This window comes from Protopterus annectens, chromosome 7.part0 (assembly GCF_019279795.1).
Source record: "Protopterus annectens isolate FY-2018-M chromosome 7.part0, PAN1.0, whole genome shotgun sequence".
NCBI classification, from domain to species: Eukaryota; Metazoa; Chordata; order Ceratodontiformes; family Protopteridae; genus Protopterus; species Protopterus annectens.
Window position 1 is genome coordinate 460767108 of NC_056739.1, and position 18844 is coordinate 460785951.

The following is an 18844-nucleotide window of genomic DNA, read 5'->3' on the forward strand; positions in this document are numbered from 1 at the left end:
ATTCCAAGTCTTTCTGTACCTGGACGACTGGCTCCTTTCTGCCACCACCAGGCATCTATTCCTACAAACCAGAGACGCCATGATCAATCTGTGTCAACAATTAGGCATAACTCTAAATTGGGAAAGGTCTGCCTTGTTGCCCTTGCAGCGTGTCACCTTTATAGGTGCTGAGTTAGACACTGTGCTCATGAGGGCGTTCTTACCAAGAGAAAGGATTCAAAGTTTACAACAGCAGGTGTACGCGTTACTCCCTTTGAGAAGAGTGAAGGCAAGATTGATCCTCAAATTGTTGGGCACGATGGTTGCTACAGTTATGCTGGTTCCATTGGTGAGGCTACACATGAGGCTCCAAAAATGGCTACTTTTCACCCAGTGGTCTCCTCTTTCTCATCTCATAATAATCACAGACAGGTGCAAGCAGGATCTACATTGGTGGCTTCACACCAGCAAACTTGACGCGGGAAAACCCTTCGTTCCGTCCCCTCCAGTTGCCACTGTGATCACGGACACCTCCCAGATAGGGTGGGGGGGGCATTGTCTAGGCAGGATAGTCCAAGGCACATGGCAGGAACATGAGATGCATCTGCATATCAATGTCCTGGAGATGAGAGCAGTGCTACTAGCGTTGCAAGCACTTCAGAGCTTTCTTCCTCTCTGAACAATTGCGATCCACACAGACAATATGTCGGTGGTATGGTATCTAAACAATCTGGGAGGAACCAAGTTGTATCCTCTTTGCAGAGAGGCCATGCGAGTGTGGCAGTGGGCAGTGGCTTCCCAATGTTTTCTTGTAGCAATGCACATTCCAGGGAAGTCCAATGTGATTGCCGACAGGTTGAGCAGAGCGATTCTGATGCCTCACGAATGGTCCCTGAACAATCAAGTTGCGGAGCAGATTTTCCACAGGTGGGGTCAGCCTTGCTGCGACCTATTTGCCAGCCCCCTTAATACCAAATGCAGCAGCTACTTCACCCTTATCCCCCCTCAAGGGGAATCACCCAGGGATGCTCTAGTTCACGACTGGCCCTCCGGTCTACTGTATGCCTTCCCTCCTGTTCCTCTGCTGACAAAGGTTATTCAGAAAGCGCAATCTTTGGGAAGCAAAGTAATTCTGATTGCTCTACACTGGCCTCGTCAAATTTGGTTCTCCTTCCTCCATCCTTACCTAGTGGATGCCCCCTGGATTCTGGACCCTCAACCAGATTTGCTGACTCATATGTCAGGGCAGCTCCAGCCCTCTCTTCAGACCCTCGGACTGACAGCCTGGCTCCTCCACTTCCATCATTAGTCAGGCTTCATCATTTTTCACCAGAAGTGGTTCATATTCTTTTTCCCATAAACCTTCCACCAGAAAAATCTATTCCAGCAAATGGAAGAGATTTTCCATCTGGGCGCATGGAAGACAAATTGATCCTTATACAGCTCCAATTTTGTCAGTCCTGGAGTTCCTCTCCATGCTTTTCAACCAAGGATCAGTGGCCGCAAATATTAAAGTCCAGTTGGCAGCTATTTCCACTTTTTACGTAGCTGATGAGCCTAGTCTCATGGCACACAGACTTTGTAAGGCATTCCTGAAGGGCACTATGCTGCTTTGTCCTCCAGTTTTTGAACCAGTTATGCCATGGGACTTAAATTTTGTTCTACAATATCTCACTTCACCCCCCCCCCCCCTGCTGAGCCTGCAGCCACTTGTGATTTCAAATATTTGACTTGGAAGACAATCTTTTTAGTAGCCATCACTTCAGCCAGACATGTCTTGGAGCTTCAAGCCTTATCAGTTAGACCACCTTACTTGATTTTTCATAAGGACAGGGTTTCTCTCAGACCTACCCTTCCTTCCTACGGAAAGTGGCTTCCGTCAGTAATCTAAACCAATCCATTGAACTACCTGTATTCTTTCCAGAGTTCTCGAACAAGGCAGAATTTAGATTTCATCAGCTGGATCTGCACAGACAATTACGATTCTATTGACATAAAGCGAAGGATCTCAGAAAATCGGATCAGTTGTTTGTCTCATTTTCAGAAAACAGGATTGGATCTCCTGTTTCCGAAGTCATTTTGTCCGGATGGATTTCCAGTTGTATTTCATTCATTTTTGCATCAGGTGACAAGGATTTACCATTTCGAGTGAAGGCTCATTCTACCCGATCTGTGTCTACTTCTACAGCTTTTCAGGCCAGGTTGTCTATGGATGATATTTGTGCTGCGGCTACGTGGGCATCTCCTCACACCTTTGTTACTCACTACAAGTTGTATTTGGTGTCCAGAGGCAGGTCTTTCTTTGCTTCTACAGTGCTCAGGAGTATTTTCCACTGAGCCTCCCAGGATTCAAGTGCTGGGGACGCTGTCCCACGGGTAAGAATGTAGGCGAGATTGGACTACATAACATCAAGAAGTTATGTACTCACCATAACATTTGATGTATGTAGTCTGTCTCACCTCACATTCTTACTTACCCCCTCCCTCCTTCCCCCATCCTGGAGGACCTAGGGTTTAGGTATGGTTTCAAATTCCTTTCTGGTTAGTATGTTCTTCCTTCTCTACATGTTGTTGTATGTGGTGGAGTGAATGATTAGCTTGCAGCAAACAAGATCTGGGGAAAGGGAGCAGTGCAGCATGGGATACCTTCTTAGCCCAGCCAATTGAAAGACTTCGAGCTAGAGTATGGCCAAGTCGGAGCTGAGGTTCGGCTCCGAACCCATGAGTAAGAATGTGAGGCGAGATGGACTACATACATCGAACGTTATGGTGAGTACATAACTTCTTGTTTCTTCTGCTAGGTCTCCATTTTGATTTATTTACTTAGTTATTTATTTATTTATTTATTTATTGACATTTATTTACCAGAAAAGTCTGACTGAGCAAGAACCCATTTTCAGCAGAGGCCCAGTGAGAAAAGTTACATAGAACACTAATTACAACAACAGATCAATAACAATAAAATAAAGGGTAAGGGAATAATATGAACATCAAACAGATCTACAGAAAGCACACAAGATAAATGCATTTAAGAATAATTATGAAAGAAAAAGAAAAAAATATACAAGGTAAATGCAAATTGACTATAAAAAGAAAAGAAAAAAATGTTAGTATTGGTGGCAGAAAAAAAGGTTTCCTTCTGCAGACTTACACAAGAAAGGAAATATTGAGTTGAGCATGTTAGATAGTAGTATGGTGAAGTAGTAGAAAGTTATAGGCCAGTACAGGCCAAAAGAGGAATCAGAAATATTAGTCTAAGACAGATTAAACAAAGAAGTTAGCATAAAGAATATGAGGACATGTGGAAAAAAGGTAATTGTTGGTATAAGCTTTGTGTAATGTAGGAAAAGAGCCAAGAGTTAGAAATAAATTATTTTTGTAAAGGTTTAAATGAGTGACTGTTACATAATGATCTGATAGGGATCGAAATGGAGTTCCAAAATTTGGCCACACAGTTGGAATATATCACACACATGATTCTGGTATTTCAAGCTGTTGATATGGAAATGCAACCTTTCCTAGATTAGTCAAACAATGAAGTAAAGTTTCAGCCTGCAAACAAACTGGGAAGCACATATGCATCCGCTGTTAAGGGTTCCACTCCACTGGACCTTATGCCAGAGCATCTGCAGCACAGCTATTTTACCTCCCAGTTAATGTATTGAAAGAGTCCTTAAGCCTCATTCAGAGAGCTTGTAGGTGGTCTTCACCTACTTACATCTCTTTCACTCAGACCTTATTTATTCCACATTCAGTGAACAGGTTTTCCATTGCTGTAAATCACAACCTCATGCAGGAAAAAAAAACTGTGGTTTAGCATTAGTGTGGCAAGCAACAACTTTGGGGGAGGGGGTGTTGCATCTTTCTCCAGTTTTGAAAAACATTGCTCCTGCTCCTAGTGGCATGATATTCACGACTGCCAGATTTGTTTAAACCAGCTGATTCAGCAGGTATGAATGTCATATTTTTAGAGATATATTTCTTTGTGGCCCATTACCTTTGCCTAGAGTGTCTTGAAGTTGCAGTTCCTTATATGACCCTACATGGTCATTCACAAGAACTGGGTCATCTTCAGAGCTAACTCTTACTTACAAAAACGGTATCACAGCTTTCCCTATTAAAACCTTTCAGTTTCTCGATTTCCTTTGCACATAAACAAGAAAGATTCGGAAGGGTTCTGAATTCACTTCAAAAGCACAGCCAGCTGAGATTCTTCATTAAGCATGAGCACAATTTCAAGGAAACAGGCCAGGTGTTTGCTTCCTCTGTTGCAGACACAGAGGGTCAAGCTGTTGCTTAGCAAAACCTACCCAAATGGGTTGTTAAATGCATTATTGTTTTCCACTTTCTAACAAATTATCCACTGACCTGACCAATGCCATCAAAGCAGTCGCATATATATATATATATATATATATTAATCTACCTAAGAATACTGTGACTGCAAAAAGTCAACTTGAAAAAACTTGACCAAAAAAGATAAAAAAAAAACACAACCATTAACCACACACAACACATGCTGCAGCACACAATCTTGGAGCATGCGCATAAAAAACAGTGCTTTTATGGGGGGAACAGCTCCCCTGCACCCTCCATGTGAGGGCATAGCCCTCCACACCCCCCACTACTTAAATATACCAACTCCAAGATTTCACAATACTGGAGAAAGGGCATGTTCCTCAGTGTCGGTATTATACAGATCTGGCACCATAGTCAACCAAATTGTGTAGAAAGAAAAGCTGTCGGCAATACTAGCAGTTGACCAAGTTATGGGGAACTCTATGGCTACATACTTTCACACACACACACACACACACACACACACACACACACACACACACACACACACACACGAATCTACACTGAAATATTAACGTGCACAACCATCAATACACAGGCTATCCATGCCAGCACTTTGAAACTAAACTTTTTACAGAAAGACTCAGAAGACTGAAAATAACCAATCACAAAATGAAAACAGTTTCCCCTAGCAATCAGTTAAATAAAACCCTATCACTAAATTCAGCCACACTGTTTGAATAGTGGCAGTGTTATGGAAATGTTTGCTATTTAATATATATATATATATATATATATATATATATAAAATGTCAGCAGAGCATCACAGTTTTGTTGTGTAGTTGTACACAAATGTTGAGCCCAGTCCCTCACTCCGTCACAGTTGACTCCCATTTCATCACATCATGCTATTAGGTGAAATTGGCCCTATTAAAAGAGAAATAGCAGGTCACCTGATTTCAGTTCCCTCATTCATATTATCATCAATCACACATTTTAAAAGCAAATTGGAAAAATGCATGTAAATCAGCAAATATTACAATAAATACCTGTTACAATCTAGGCATAAAATATCTGTTTTACATATCACTTTATTAAAACACAAAACTATGCATAATATTATTCAAAATACACTTCAGAATGATTTATTCAAACATGTATATAAAGATCCTAAACATGGAATCCATGATAAGTTGTTTTGATCCAAAAATCTTTTTTTTTTTCGCAAATTTCTTAGAGGAGCAACAAATTCTATTTCTATAAAAAAAAAAGGCTATAAAAGAAGAATAGCTGTGATCCCTTCAACATGTAATATCATTAATATGAACCTCTGACAAAAAGGCAACTGGTCTGACCAACATAAAATGCACCACATATGAAGGTTGCTAAACACAATGTTTCTGAATGAAAATGCTTTGTCATTAATAATATACTGACATGAAGAACATGAACCATGAGGAGAACATCCTTAGGGCAGTGCAGATTTTTAAATGAAGCTTTATATTGTCCTATGGATCTGTCATTTCTATAACTGTTGTAAACCACAGTTCATTAATCTTCACCAAATTTGATGGACAATAATGAACAGAGGTCTACAACAAATTTTAGACTAGCAGTTTTAAGACCAGACAAACAATTAATAAATCTTAGCCCATATTAGTTAATGATAGAATTTTAGGAAATATAGTCTTTGACTACTGCAAGTTCATTTATATTTAAATAGGGACCCTGTACTGAGGAGGCCTGGGTGTGGGCAAACCTGGTTTGCTGCTTGTTTTGTGTTGGACTCAGTGAATATAGTCTTTACCAAGTCTAATAGGTGCTGTCCATTCTTTTGTTGGAGATATATATGTATGTATGCGTGTGTGTGTGTGTGTGTGTGTGTGTGTGTGTGTGTGTGTGTGTGTGTGTGTGTGTGTGTGTGTGTGTGTGTGTGTGTGTGTGTGTGTGTGTGTATATATATATATATATATATATATATATATATATATATATATATATATATATATACACACACACACACACACATATATGTGTGTGTGTGTGTGTGTGTGTGTGTGTGTGTGTGTGTGTGTGTGTGTGTATACGTATGCATATATTGAGTTTGGTCAGCAAATGCATTTATCTTATGCTGAGTTTTGTGGAAAGTGCCATTAGTAAAGGTGGATGAATTAAATTACATTGAACTTCAAGAGGGTTACTGTAATATAATTCAATAGTTTTCCCCTTTTATAGTGGTTGTGTGTCCCTGGAGTTAGTTTATTCAAATTCTGAGGGTATAGGGGCAGAGTACCTACAGTGAGAGGTATGGGATCAAAGCCTTCATGTGAAACAAACTGTTTAGTACTTTTTGTTGATTGCAAATGTAATGCTTTTATTTACATTTGCAATCAGTGGTTTTAGATTCTTTTGTTTTGTTAATTGTTTTTAGGTTTTTTTTTTGTTATTTTGTTTTGATGATTGTAATCACCGCAGAAGTTGTCTGGCATGTTTCCCATTGATCAATGTTCATCGGCAACTATTTAGAATTAACTCATTTATATATTTACACACACAAAGAAACATTCATCCATATACACACACACACACACACATATATATATATATATATATATATATATATATATATATATATATATATAGATATAGAAACACATACTTGTCTGTCTCTACCTAATCATCTCTACAGACACACACACACACACACACACACACACACACACACACACACACACACACACACACACACACACATTTTAGAACAGCCAATTCGCCCAGCATGTTTTGGGAGGTGGGAGAAAGCTACAACAATATGTGGAGAAAATCCATGTTTTGTAAATGTAGCTCTGAATGTTCCCCCTTTTTGAAGGAGGTTGCTAAAAGGGACGTTACCCTTCCCTAAGATGCAGCAGACTCAAACTTAATTACATTAATTAAGGGGCGCAGGGCCCATGGGGAGCATGAGAGGGGAAACCCCACCAAATATACAAAAATTTTTCATTTCCACCTTAAAACCTTCTATTTCTAAGGGATGCAGAATTCAAACTCTTGACATTCAAGGATCACAACTTGTAATACACCAAGAGAACATGCACGCTATATATACAGTAACTGCAGATCAGGAATGAATCCCAGGCTGAAACTCAGACTAAAACTTCTGGGTCATCACACCAGTCCTGTCCTCTTCATAAAGCACTTTGATGCATGTTGTAAAGCTGACCATGCAGCGGATGCAGGAAGGGAATGATGGGCTGGGTAATTCTACATCCTACCCACAGAATGAAAGAACTGTTTTTTTCCTCGATTCCATATCAATGACTGTAACTCCGGCACCAGTGTTGCTATGATGAGTAATGCTATTTGTGTATTTCAGTGTTCTATGGGATTAAGGGCTGGAAAAATGGTTAAGGTGTTTACTTCACAGACACGAGACAGAAAATTTGATTCTCACTTGGGGAAAATGGCTAGGCTTAAAATGGTCCACAGAGGCAGCTAGGCGAGTTACCTATGAACCTGTGAACCTACTGTTATTGTTTCTTTTGCCTGAATGGCCCAGGCTGTTCCTGAAAAGGGTGTCCAGATTAGTGTGCTTACTCAGTTAACAAAAGTAAAATTAAAAAAAAAAATAAAAAATAAAAAAATAAAGTCCCTTATTCGGTGGGCCGGGCTGATAGTGCTTGCTAAGTTTCTACAATTTCATTTGTGTAACTTTTATGTTAAGTATTTAAATGTGCCTTAAGGCGTGATTAATGTAAAATGTGTGATACAAAGCAAGCTACTCCGAATTTCTTTGTGAACAATCAGTAGATGAAAGCTGCTGCTAACAAAAATACTTACTTTCTCTGCCCTTATAGATATTTTACTACTCAACAAGCATTTTTACAGATGCTGGAATCTCACAACCAGTTTATGCAACCATAGGAGCTGGAGTTGTCAACATGGCTGCCACACTTATATCAGTAAGTAAAACAAGTTTCTAATGTTACCACAGATGTACTACTGGTGGATCATGTCTAGTTTCATGGCCATCCCTGCATCCTGTACTTACAAAGGTTGTGAATGTAGTGTAAACAAAAGGCTGTAATCTCCATAAAGATAACAACATGATAACAGAGGAATAAATTATGAGGGGAAAAAAATAAGTGGACCTTCTGGAAAACCTAGGGACATAGAGGCCTAATCTGTATACAATAGATCATGGTGAGTTTACCACCATTATCCATTTTATTTGCCAGTCTTATAGACTTGACAGTAGTTGTGCTTGGATAAGGGATGGTTTACTGATGAAAGAGGAGCACTAAATAAGAGACGCTTCTAAACTCACCATGGCACAGAATGATGTTTACTTTACTTATGTCAGAACCATGGCATAGAGAGAGAAAATTCTAACTACAGTCCAGGTGAACCGGGTTTGTTTAGTGGTTCGACATCTGCTGTATTGGCAGGGATGCTTAACCCTGGGAGGAAGATAGTTCCTGGGCATTCCCCAACAAACAATCAATCTCTGATGGAGGCTGGGAGCCTACAGGAGGGCATGATCTAAGGAGGGGAAAAGGTAGACATTGGCTTAGCTGCTGCAGACGTGGTGTGATACACCAACAGATGCACATTGCATGCCCAAACCTCAAACATTACAGGTGAATACAGGGGGAAATGGGGATAAGTTTAAAGTGAAAACCTCCAAAGTAGTTTATGACATGTGGGATGCTTTAAACTCCCTCTTGGCCCCTGCCCTATCTAACTGAGCCTGGGAGAAATCAGGAGGGGTAGGCAGCTCTGATGAAGGACAAAAGTACTGGAATGTGCTGATGGTCAACCTCGTGAGAGAAAAAATAAAAGTAAACTAAAAAAATATTTACTTTCCATATGCATCAATGAATCTTTTTATTTAGTGAACTGTTTTCTCACCTTATACAACTTCAGGACTTTATTCTACACTGAACCTATTGTGAAAGCCGTAAAAAGAAGCATATGTAACACAGGTTCTGGTATCTGCCCATTTCATGAATGGCCCAGATCTGGTTAAAAGTATAAGTTCAGAAAAGTCAGCCAGTGAAAGGAATGGCTAAAAAAAAGAAGTTATGTCTTACCATAATGTTCCATCTGTGTTGTTCACTTCTTTCATTCATCACTGATGGGTTCAGTTCCAAGCCCTTGGAACCAAATTGGTCTTCTTACCAAGCTCACACCAGCCAAAAAACTCTCGAGCTAAGTCTCTACCCAGAATGCCCTTCTCCCTGTTACCTCAGATTGAGTTTGCTAGAGGAAAGGAAGTAAAGCCGAGGCCACTTCTGTACAACTACCCTAGAGCACCACTTAGACCGAAAGCATCCCCCAGGAGCCTTTGGGGGGGAAGGAGGGTGGGAAGTGATGAATGAAAGAAGATGAACAACACAGATGGAATGTTATGTTAAGACACAACTTCTTTATCTGATGTTGTTAATCTTTCCATTCATCAATGATGGAACAGAATCCCAAGCTACCTTGAGGTCCATGGGTGACCCTTATGGAAGAACATTTCTGAGTACCATTGAGCCGAAGGCAGCTCTCCCTCAGGAGACCAAGTCCAATTTTAATGACTGATAAAGGTATGAGGCTTAGCCCAAGTAGCTGCTGCACAGATGTCATCCATGGAAGCACTGGAATGGAAAGCTAGAGATGTTGCCCTAGATCTAGTGGAGTGAGCTTTAACCTTTGGTATAGGTTCATTACTGAGGGAAAAGTTGAAACATATGCAGTCCCTTAGCCATTTTGATAAAGTAACCTTGGAAACAGCCTCTCCCATTCTGGGCCCAGAACAGGAGATGAAAAGCTGTTCAGATTTACGAATTGGTTTGGTCCTGTCTGGATAAAATCTCAATTGTCTATGTACGTCTAAAGAGTGAAGGCAGTACTCTCCTCTACTGGGATAATTCGGAAAGAACACTGGTAAGTCAGTGGTCTGGTTCATGGAGAATTCAGAAACAGCTTTGGGGAGAAAGGATGGATTTGTCCGAAGTGATACTCCGTCTTTATGAAAGACCAGATGGGGCCTCTTGATGCACAATGCTTACATCTCCGAGACTCTTCTGGCAGATGTGATAGCTACCAAGAACAAGGATTTCCAAGACAAAAACTTTAGGTCACACTGCGCAGCAGGTTCAAAAGGTTTCTGAGTCAAAGATGAAGGACTAGAGTGAGGTTCCATGGTTCCACGTGCTGTCTGACAAGAGGCCTGATATGAGAAGTCCCCTTGAGAAAAGCCTTGCAAATGAGAGAGAAGAGGGGTGCCATCTATACCATTGTGGAAATTGGAAATTGTCGCTAGAAGTACTCGTACAGTAGAGGCAGAGGCTCCATTATCAAAAAGCTAGCCAAGTAATGAAACCCTGCAGTAACTGGAGCCAAATATGGGTCTAGCATGTTATCCTTGGACCAGATGGAGAATCTTTTCCATATATCCTGGTATAGTCTTTTGGTGGATGGTTTATGAGAGGCCAGAATGATGTCTCAAACAGGCGAGGAAAGATTAGCTTGCCTGGCTACTAGTGGAAGTGGAGAAACCAAGCTGTCAGCTTGAGACTGGACAAATTTGGGTGACTCATCCCTTCGGGGGTGAGTAATCAGATCTGGTAGAGGGTCCAGAATCCATGGTGGGTATACTAGGTGAGTCTGAAGAAAGGGGAACCAAATTTGTCGTGTGCAGAATGGGGCTATGAGGATCACCTTGCATGTCAACCGAAGAGCTTTCTTTAGAAATTGGGGGATCAGAGGGATGGGAGGATAAGTGTAAAGAAGTCCTGTGGGCCTATCATGGATCAGAGTGTCCCTCAGTGACTCCCCTTCCAGGGGCAGTAGGGCAAAATAGCTGCTGCACTTGGTGTTTGATGGGGAGGCAAAAAGATCACAGCAGGGCTGGCCCCAGTGGCTGAAGATTGCTGACACAACCTCAGGGTTGAGGGACCACTCGTGAGGCATGACAATGCATCTGCTCAGCTTATCCGCAATCTCATTGGAGCTCCCCAGGATATGCGTTGCTATTAGAAAGCAGTTAGAAGCTATAGCCCACTGCCAAATTCTCATAGCTTCTCAACATAGGGGATAGGACTTGGTTACTCCTTGCTTGTTGATATACCAGACCACTGACATATTGTCTGACTGAACTGCAGTTGTCCTGGAAGGGAGAGCCAAATGGAAGGCTTGCAATGCTAACAGCACAGCTCTCAGTTCCAGAATACTGATATGCAGGTGGGCCACTGAGGTGGACCATGTGCCTTAGACAGTCTTTCCCTGGAAATGCCCCCCCACCCGATCAGGGAAGCATCCGTGGTCACAATGGCTGTGGGCTGAGGAGATTGAAATGGATGACTCCAAAGTTCTATGTCTGGCCTCATTCACCAAAGCAGGACCTGTTTGCAAGAGTTGGTTATTTAAATCTGGTAACTGAGGGAGTGATAGTATGGGAACCATTGACACAGAAGGAGCCATTGCAGGATCCGCATGTGTAGCATTGCTAGAGGCACTATTGGGATTGACGCTGCCATAGAACCTAGGGCCTGAAGAACTTCCCTTGCAGAAACTGTTGTTTATGAGAGTATCACCCGGAGTTGAAGCCTCAATCGAATGATGTGAATTGGGAGTGATATCAGACAGGACTGAGTATTGAACACTGCTCCACTGAACTCTGTTTGTTGTGTAGGGACAAGGTTTGATTTCTCCCAATGTACATACCTCCCAGCCATACCGAATTACTCAGTTTTTACTTACTTATGGGGTCCAAATGAAGGGATGCCACGATTCCCGAGTGGCACCCCTTCATTTCCAATTTTTTTCCTTTGTTTTTCTTTTTAATTTTTTGAATATCATGGAGCTGATGTCATCATGTGTGCATGATGTCAGCTCTGTCATGGCTGCCAGCCAGGTGGAATTGAGTTCAAGGAGCAGGGCTGCAATGGGGATTAACAGCAGTCGTTTTGGAATCAAGACCCAAGTAAGGAAACGTGTGTGTGTGTGTGTGTGTGTGTGTGTGTGTGTGTGTGTGTGTGTGTGTGTGTGTGTGTGTGTGTGTGTGTGTGTGTGTGTGTGTGTGTGTGTGTGTGTGTGTGTGTGTGTGTGTGTGTGAAAATGCCCCCATGTAATACACCTGGTGGCTAGAGGTATTAGGTAAAAAGTGCCTAAAGTCCCTAGCCACCACCATTTCTGAGCTTTGTCCAAATTTGTTGTGCTAAGAGTTGAGAGCTATGGTGAGAAGTGAGAACAGAATTTGTATTCCCCATTATTGGCTTTGTTGTTTGTCCAGGTTTCTTGTGCTAAGAGTTGAGAGCTATGGTTAGCGAGAAGTGAGAACTAAATTTGTATTCCCCCATTATTGGCTCTGTCTGTGTTTTTTGTGCTAAGAGGTTGAGAGCTATGATGAAAAGTGAGAACTGAATTCACTAAATGATAGCCATTAAGTTTCAGTCTTCCTGTTTTTTAGGAAACTGCTGATTTGGCATAGTGGTATGTTGCTCTGACTATAGTGCATAGGGTTCTGGCATCATGACTTGCCTGTGAAATGTATGGTGGTAACACAACATTTTATTCTAGCAACTTTCCAAAATTATACAAGCAATGTTTAAAATGTGTCCCTGGTAAGTCCCTAGTCACCACCACTTGTGAGCTTTGTCCAGTTTTTTGTTCTAAGAGTTGAGAGCTATGGTGAGAAATGAGAACTGAATTTGTATTCCCCATTATTGGCTTTGTTTGTCCAGGTTTTTTGTGCTAAGAGGTTGAGAGCTATGGTGAGTGAGAAGTGAGAACTGAATTTGTATTCCCCCATTATTGGCTTTGTCCAGGTTTTTTGTGCTAAGAGGTTGAGAGCTATGGTGAGAAGTGAAAACTGAATTCACTAAATGATAGCCATTAAGTTTCAGTCTTCCTACTTTTCAAGAAACTGCTGATTTGGCATAGTGGTATGTTGCTCAGACTGTAGTGCATAGGGTCCTGGGTTCAAGACTTGCCAGTGCATGCATGGTAGTAACACATTTTATTCTAGCAACTTTTCAAAATTATACACACAATGTTTAAAATGTGTCCTTGGTTTTTGACCTTTTGCCCCACCCCAAAAAAAACTGAAATTGAAAATAAGTGTGAGAAGCTGTGCAAGATGCCTATGGCTTACACTACTGTCATTCTATTTATAGTGTGGGTGTGGAAGTAGACTTTTATGATGGAAATGTTCTGAATTGGGCAGTTTTGTCATTATTGGTTCATGCATTTTGTTTCATTGCCTACAGTACAGTGTACTGGGAAATGTTCAAACAATAAATTTAAAATGTGCTCTGTCTAACAAGTGTGCTGTATTATACAAGGAATATAACTTAATAAAGTCAGAAAGGTGTATCAAAGAAAAGAATACATGTATGTTTCTTGTTTTCTGTGCAAAGGGGCAATGCTTTGAAAACAGCCCAAAGGTAATCTTTATCCAGCACTGGCCAGATGCATTTTCTTTGGATGTTGGGTGGGATTCAATGTTGTTTCAATGAATGTGAGTTTCAAGGGAAGAGAAGTTTTAATGCCAAGCCTATTTTCATTGAGAGACAGTATTGCTTTGTTTAGCAGATGTCTGTTAGTGTTTGTGCATTGTTGTGCTGCAAAATGTAAAAGTAAAATCCAAATAATCATTGTAGAAGTAAAGTAGTATACACACATTAGTGTTTATGGTAAATGGGGTGAAATTACCAGGTAATGGAACACTGGAATGGCTGCAGGGGGACTCTAGTGCCATATTTTGGTTGTCTGTTCTTCAGTTTGCATTTGAAAGCTGGTATCCCACAATTCTGTTGGAGTGGGTGGGTTTACAATATTATGCATGCAAATTGGATGTTAATCAGCGTACCGATTTGTACCTATTTTTCATGGGCCTTGTCCAGATTTTTTCATGTTTCCAGGTTGAGAGGTATGCCAATATATTGTTATTCCCAACAATTTTGCCAGATTGAGAGTATAATGTAGTGCTATTACCAGAAGATGCTCGGTGGGGGTGGTAAGGAGCCAGTCGTCCAGATATGGAAACACCCGGAATCCATTTAGTCTCAAGTGAGCTGTTACCACTGCCATGAATTTTATGAACATTCTGGGGGCCGTAGAGAGACCGAATAGCGGGGCATGGAATAATTGATTGATAATGCCTGGCTCCTAGCCAGAAGTGAAGCAGACTCCTGGAGTGTTTGTCCATCTTCATCTGGTAATATGCATCCTGGAGATCTATAGAGCACATCTGATTGCCTTCTCTTAAAATGAGGAGATTGGACAGAACCATGACCATCCAGAATTTGGTTTGGATGACAGACTTGTTTAAGCTGCTGAGATCCAAAATGGGTCTCCAGTCCCCTGTCTTTTTTGGCACCAAAAAGAATCTTGAGTAAAATTCGGATCCATGCTGGTCTGGTGGGCTGGTTGGATGACTCTTTTTTTGAGACAGCTTTATAATCTCTGAAGCTGCTTCTTCCCTTTGACTGGGTGGAACATCAGGAAGTTTTCTTGGGAAATTTAGCTGACAAGAAAGGGGAATGGTGTAACCTCTGGTGATAATGCTCTGCACCCAATGATCGGTGGTGATGGATTGCTAGGCAGCTTGGTGCAGAGAGAAATTACCCCAACTGCTTCCAGCTGATAAGGCTGTCCAGAGAAGGAATCCCTAGAGCCGTGATTATGAGGACCCCCTCTGCCTCTATAGTGGAGTCTTCCATAATAGTTACCCCCTCTGCCTCTGGGAGTATCATCACCACATGTGGCATGGAAGGGACCCTGAGATTTCTTATGCCACATCTTACCACACCTCTGAATCCTGGAGAAGGTACATTGAGGGTTGGAAAACCATAGGCCTATGGCAGACAGGGTCTTTCCATCTTGCTCGCACCTGGCTAGCATATCCTTCACTTTGGAGCCAAAAAGGGAAAAAGCTTTGATGAGAGCATTCAGAAAGGAAGACTTGAAGGGGTCCGCGAGGTCACAAATGCACATCCAGGCATGACGCCTCATAACAGTGCCCGAACCCACTGCTCTAGCCGCTCCTTCAGTTGCATGTGACATCAACTTCATGGATGAGTTGGATATTGATTCCAGGGTTGCGAGCTGTGAGGCCACTTTGTCCCTGACCTTGTCAGACAATTGTCCTGCAAGCATCCCAGAGAGTTCTGAGATCAAGTCCCTCTGGAGCCTCATAAAATGTGCCAAATAATTCAGGGACTATATGGAAAAGGTCCCTGATGCAAAAACATGGTTCCCAAGTCTGTCTACCACCCAGGGCTCCCTGTTGGATGGGTGGACAGTGGGAATTTCCTCAGCCAAGTCCTTTTTTGTGGCCGCCACCACCAACATAGCATCAACTTGTAACCCTTTGGACCAATGCGGGTTCTCCTCGGGAGGGGAAAGAATTTTGTCTGGTCTCCGAGTGATTGCCTCTATGGAATCAGGGTTCTTCCAAGCATGCTGCATGACAAGCTGGACAAGCTTGTTGGCAGGCAGGGTCACCCAAGAGGTAGAAGGCGGGGCGTGAAGAGCCTGCAGGAACACGGACTCCTCAGACAAAGGGTTGAAGGGCTTCCAGTCAACTCTCTACTTTAACATTTCCAGGATGTCTCTGAAGGAGACATCTTCAGGAGGTGACCATGGAGACCTTTCACCATCATCGTAATCCATGTCTTCCATTAAGGACTCCTTGGGTGAGACCATGTGCTTCCTCTTGCATGTCTTCTTTCAAGGGGGCTCCTCAGTAGGGGTCTCTGAGGAGGATTGGGAAGAGCGGGTACCCTGAACAGGGGTGTCCTGTAGCTTCTCTGCCCAGTGTCACAGGGGGGTGGTCTGTGACAGCTGTAGCTCAGGGGGTAAAAACTGGGGTTCTGACATCGAAGGAGTGCTGCCAGAAGCAAGAGCCCTCTCCATCATGCAGAAGGCAGGCCCGCCCAAAGAGGGATGGGAGCTCAGAACTGAGAAAGACAACCCTGGGACCAGGATCACACCCCGCTCCGATGAACCCCCCCCACACTGATGGAGCCTCAAGCAGGATAAGTGCGGATGTGGCTATTGGCACAAAGGATGGAACCGAGGAGAGAGGTGGCTCCGTACCCTGGGCTGACACGCCCGTCTACCAATCCCCAGATTGAGGAAGGACCAGTTCAGCAGGAACTGAAGACCAAAGGGACAAACCTGGAGCCGGCGTGAGATGTACAGTAGGCGCCAAGGTGAAGAGTTCCAAGAAAGATGTTAGAGCAGAAGGCTTTGGTCCCAAGATGATCGAAGGAGGAGTGTAAGATGGGGTCTGTGGATAAGGCAACCTAAGTCTTGCAGGTGAATGGGTCTTAGAAAGTGAGGGAATCCCCCTGGCTAACAACAGCTGGTCTACAAGGCACACAGCATCATGTTTAGAAAGGCTCCTGGTGAATCTAGTGGATACTCCGGACAGGGAGTCAGGATGTTCAATGAAGGGGCTATACGCTTGGCCCAGAAATGGATCTACGGAGAGGAAGTATCAGGTCCATAGTGCATGGTCTGCCAGCACCGAAGTCTCTAATTTCGAGACCAGAAGTAAAGGGGTCAAATCCAGTGAGGTTGGTACAACGCTCGGTGCCAAAGTGGCACTCGGAGCTGAAATGGTCCATTCCAAAATGGAAACTAATGATGTAGTCGAAGGTGTGACCTGAGCCGAAGTGGCCACAAGTACTAAAGTCAAAATAGGCATAGTAAGGTCTATGATCAGTGCCGGTGGCAGAACCAGTGCCAAAATGGGTGCCGATATCGATGGTTTTGAGATGGTCGGAGCCAAAGAATACTGAGCCAAGGAGGCTGATTTATGCTCCAAAGATAACTTTGGGACCTTTGATTTCCCAGGCTTGCTCTGATCACCAGATGGTGAAGAAGGAATAGAGTGGGATATCTTTTTGTCCTTAGAAAGAGGGGTTGAGACCTCCATTGCAGAAATGGCCTCTGAGAAGGGAGACTTGAGTAACCCTTTCAGAAGGAGTTTATTTTTGTGCTTATTAAGAGTGCATTGACTGAAACTCTGACAAATGTCACATGGAGGTTTCACGAAAAGGTGGGACACTCCCAAACAGTATACACAGTCATCATGAGAATCACTGTTAGGTAACTTGCCCTTACATGAAGTACAATGCTTAAAACCTGAAGTACCCTTCTTATCCGACATCTTGATAGAGAAAAAACACCACAGGTCAACTGTATAATCCAGCTATAATCAAAGTCAACTCCATTCAAAAAAGTCACAAATATAACAATACACTGATATGATAGAGAAAATAAAGGAAACACCGGAATGAAAGACAACTAATAGGTTAAACAATAACAACTATGGCATTGAAGAAATACCACAAGGGTAAGGGAGGAAGGCCGTACCAACAATGGTACTTGAAAGTGTACCAACGGTAACTACGGGTAGATAGGAAAAACAAGGTCAGACAGAAGAAAAGACACTAGAAGAACTAATCACTTAATAAAATATGAAGATATCCAAAATTTTGCACACAAATATCAAAAAAAGTTTTACTTAGCTGAGAGCTCAGCTGAAACGGGGCTTTATGGCTACACGGCAAACGAGATCTGAGGTAACAGGGAGAAGGGCATTCTGAGTAGAGACTTAGCTTGAGAGTTTTTTGGCTGGTGCGAGCTTGGTAAAAAGGCAGCTCAATTCCGAGGGCTCAGAACTGAACCCATCAGTGATGAATGGAAAGAAGATTAACAACATCAGATGAATGGTTATTAGACCATGTGCTCTTCTAGGAGATTGGCGGTGGCAATCACGATCTCTTGTATGGTCCTGGAGGAAATGCAGTTTTCATAACTAGGCAAAGACAAATACCAATGGCAGGATATATGTTTTTCTTCATTAATTTAAGCCTTTTCTTTACTTCTTGTGTTTCACAATAAGCAAACTGAAAAAAGGATGGTTAAGTGTGGCACAGGGAAAAACAAGAAAAAGCTCCCAGTCTTCAGTGTAACATACTCAGGGTGTATTACCCAGATCCTTCAGGGAATTGTCATTCAATAGGCAGAGTCTTGAAATGTACACATTCAGGGGACATGGAACCAAAAAGTATATTTAATAGAGGCTATTGGTAAATTGATCCATTTGAAGACTCCTGGAGAGGACAGCAATGCAAAGGCAGGAATAATATTGAAGCCTTTCAGCTGCAGAAGACAAAGGTGATGAATACAGGATAACAATCAGTCAAAGCATAACAATACAAGTTAAGCAACAGTTTTGCTCTTGTTCTAGTCAGTTCTCTGAAATAGCAAATCATAGTTAAAATGCAGTTTAAATACATTCATTAAGTACATTTGCAGAGAATCCTTTCATGGTCTCCATTCCTTACATCTCAGAATTTTAGAGTGTATATTTACATATTTAAACCACTGGATTAATTTTGCTGTTTTTCTCAAAATGAAGAAATTAGGGCATGCTCCTTTCCTTTCCAAAGTAAAGCGAATAAAAATATGTTTTTGTACTGTGTTGCAGAATTACATCTTGTAGCAAGTCATGTGACCATCCTATGGTATTTATAGAAAACACATATAGATAAAGACAGGAAAG

General features: G+C 42.1%; 1 protein-coding gene across 1 annotated transcript in view; it reads left to right on the forward strand.

Moving 5' to 3' along the window:
* SLC2A4 (solute carrier family 2 member 4) overlaps nucleotides 1–18844 on the forward strand; it is a 304157-nt gene that overhangs the window by 242074 nt on the left and 43239 nt on the right. Inside the window, exon 8 of the mRNA XM_044077041.1 lies at nucleotides 8133–8237. Within this exon, the coding sequence (XP_043932976.1) occupies nucleotides 8133–8237 (105 nt within the window). The remainder of the gene's footprint in view (nucleotides 1–8132; nucleotides 8238–18844) is intronic.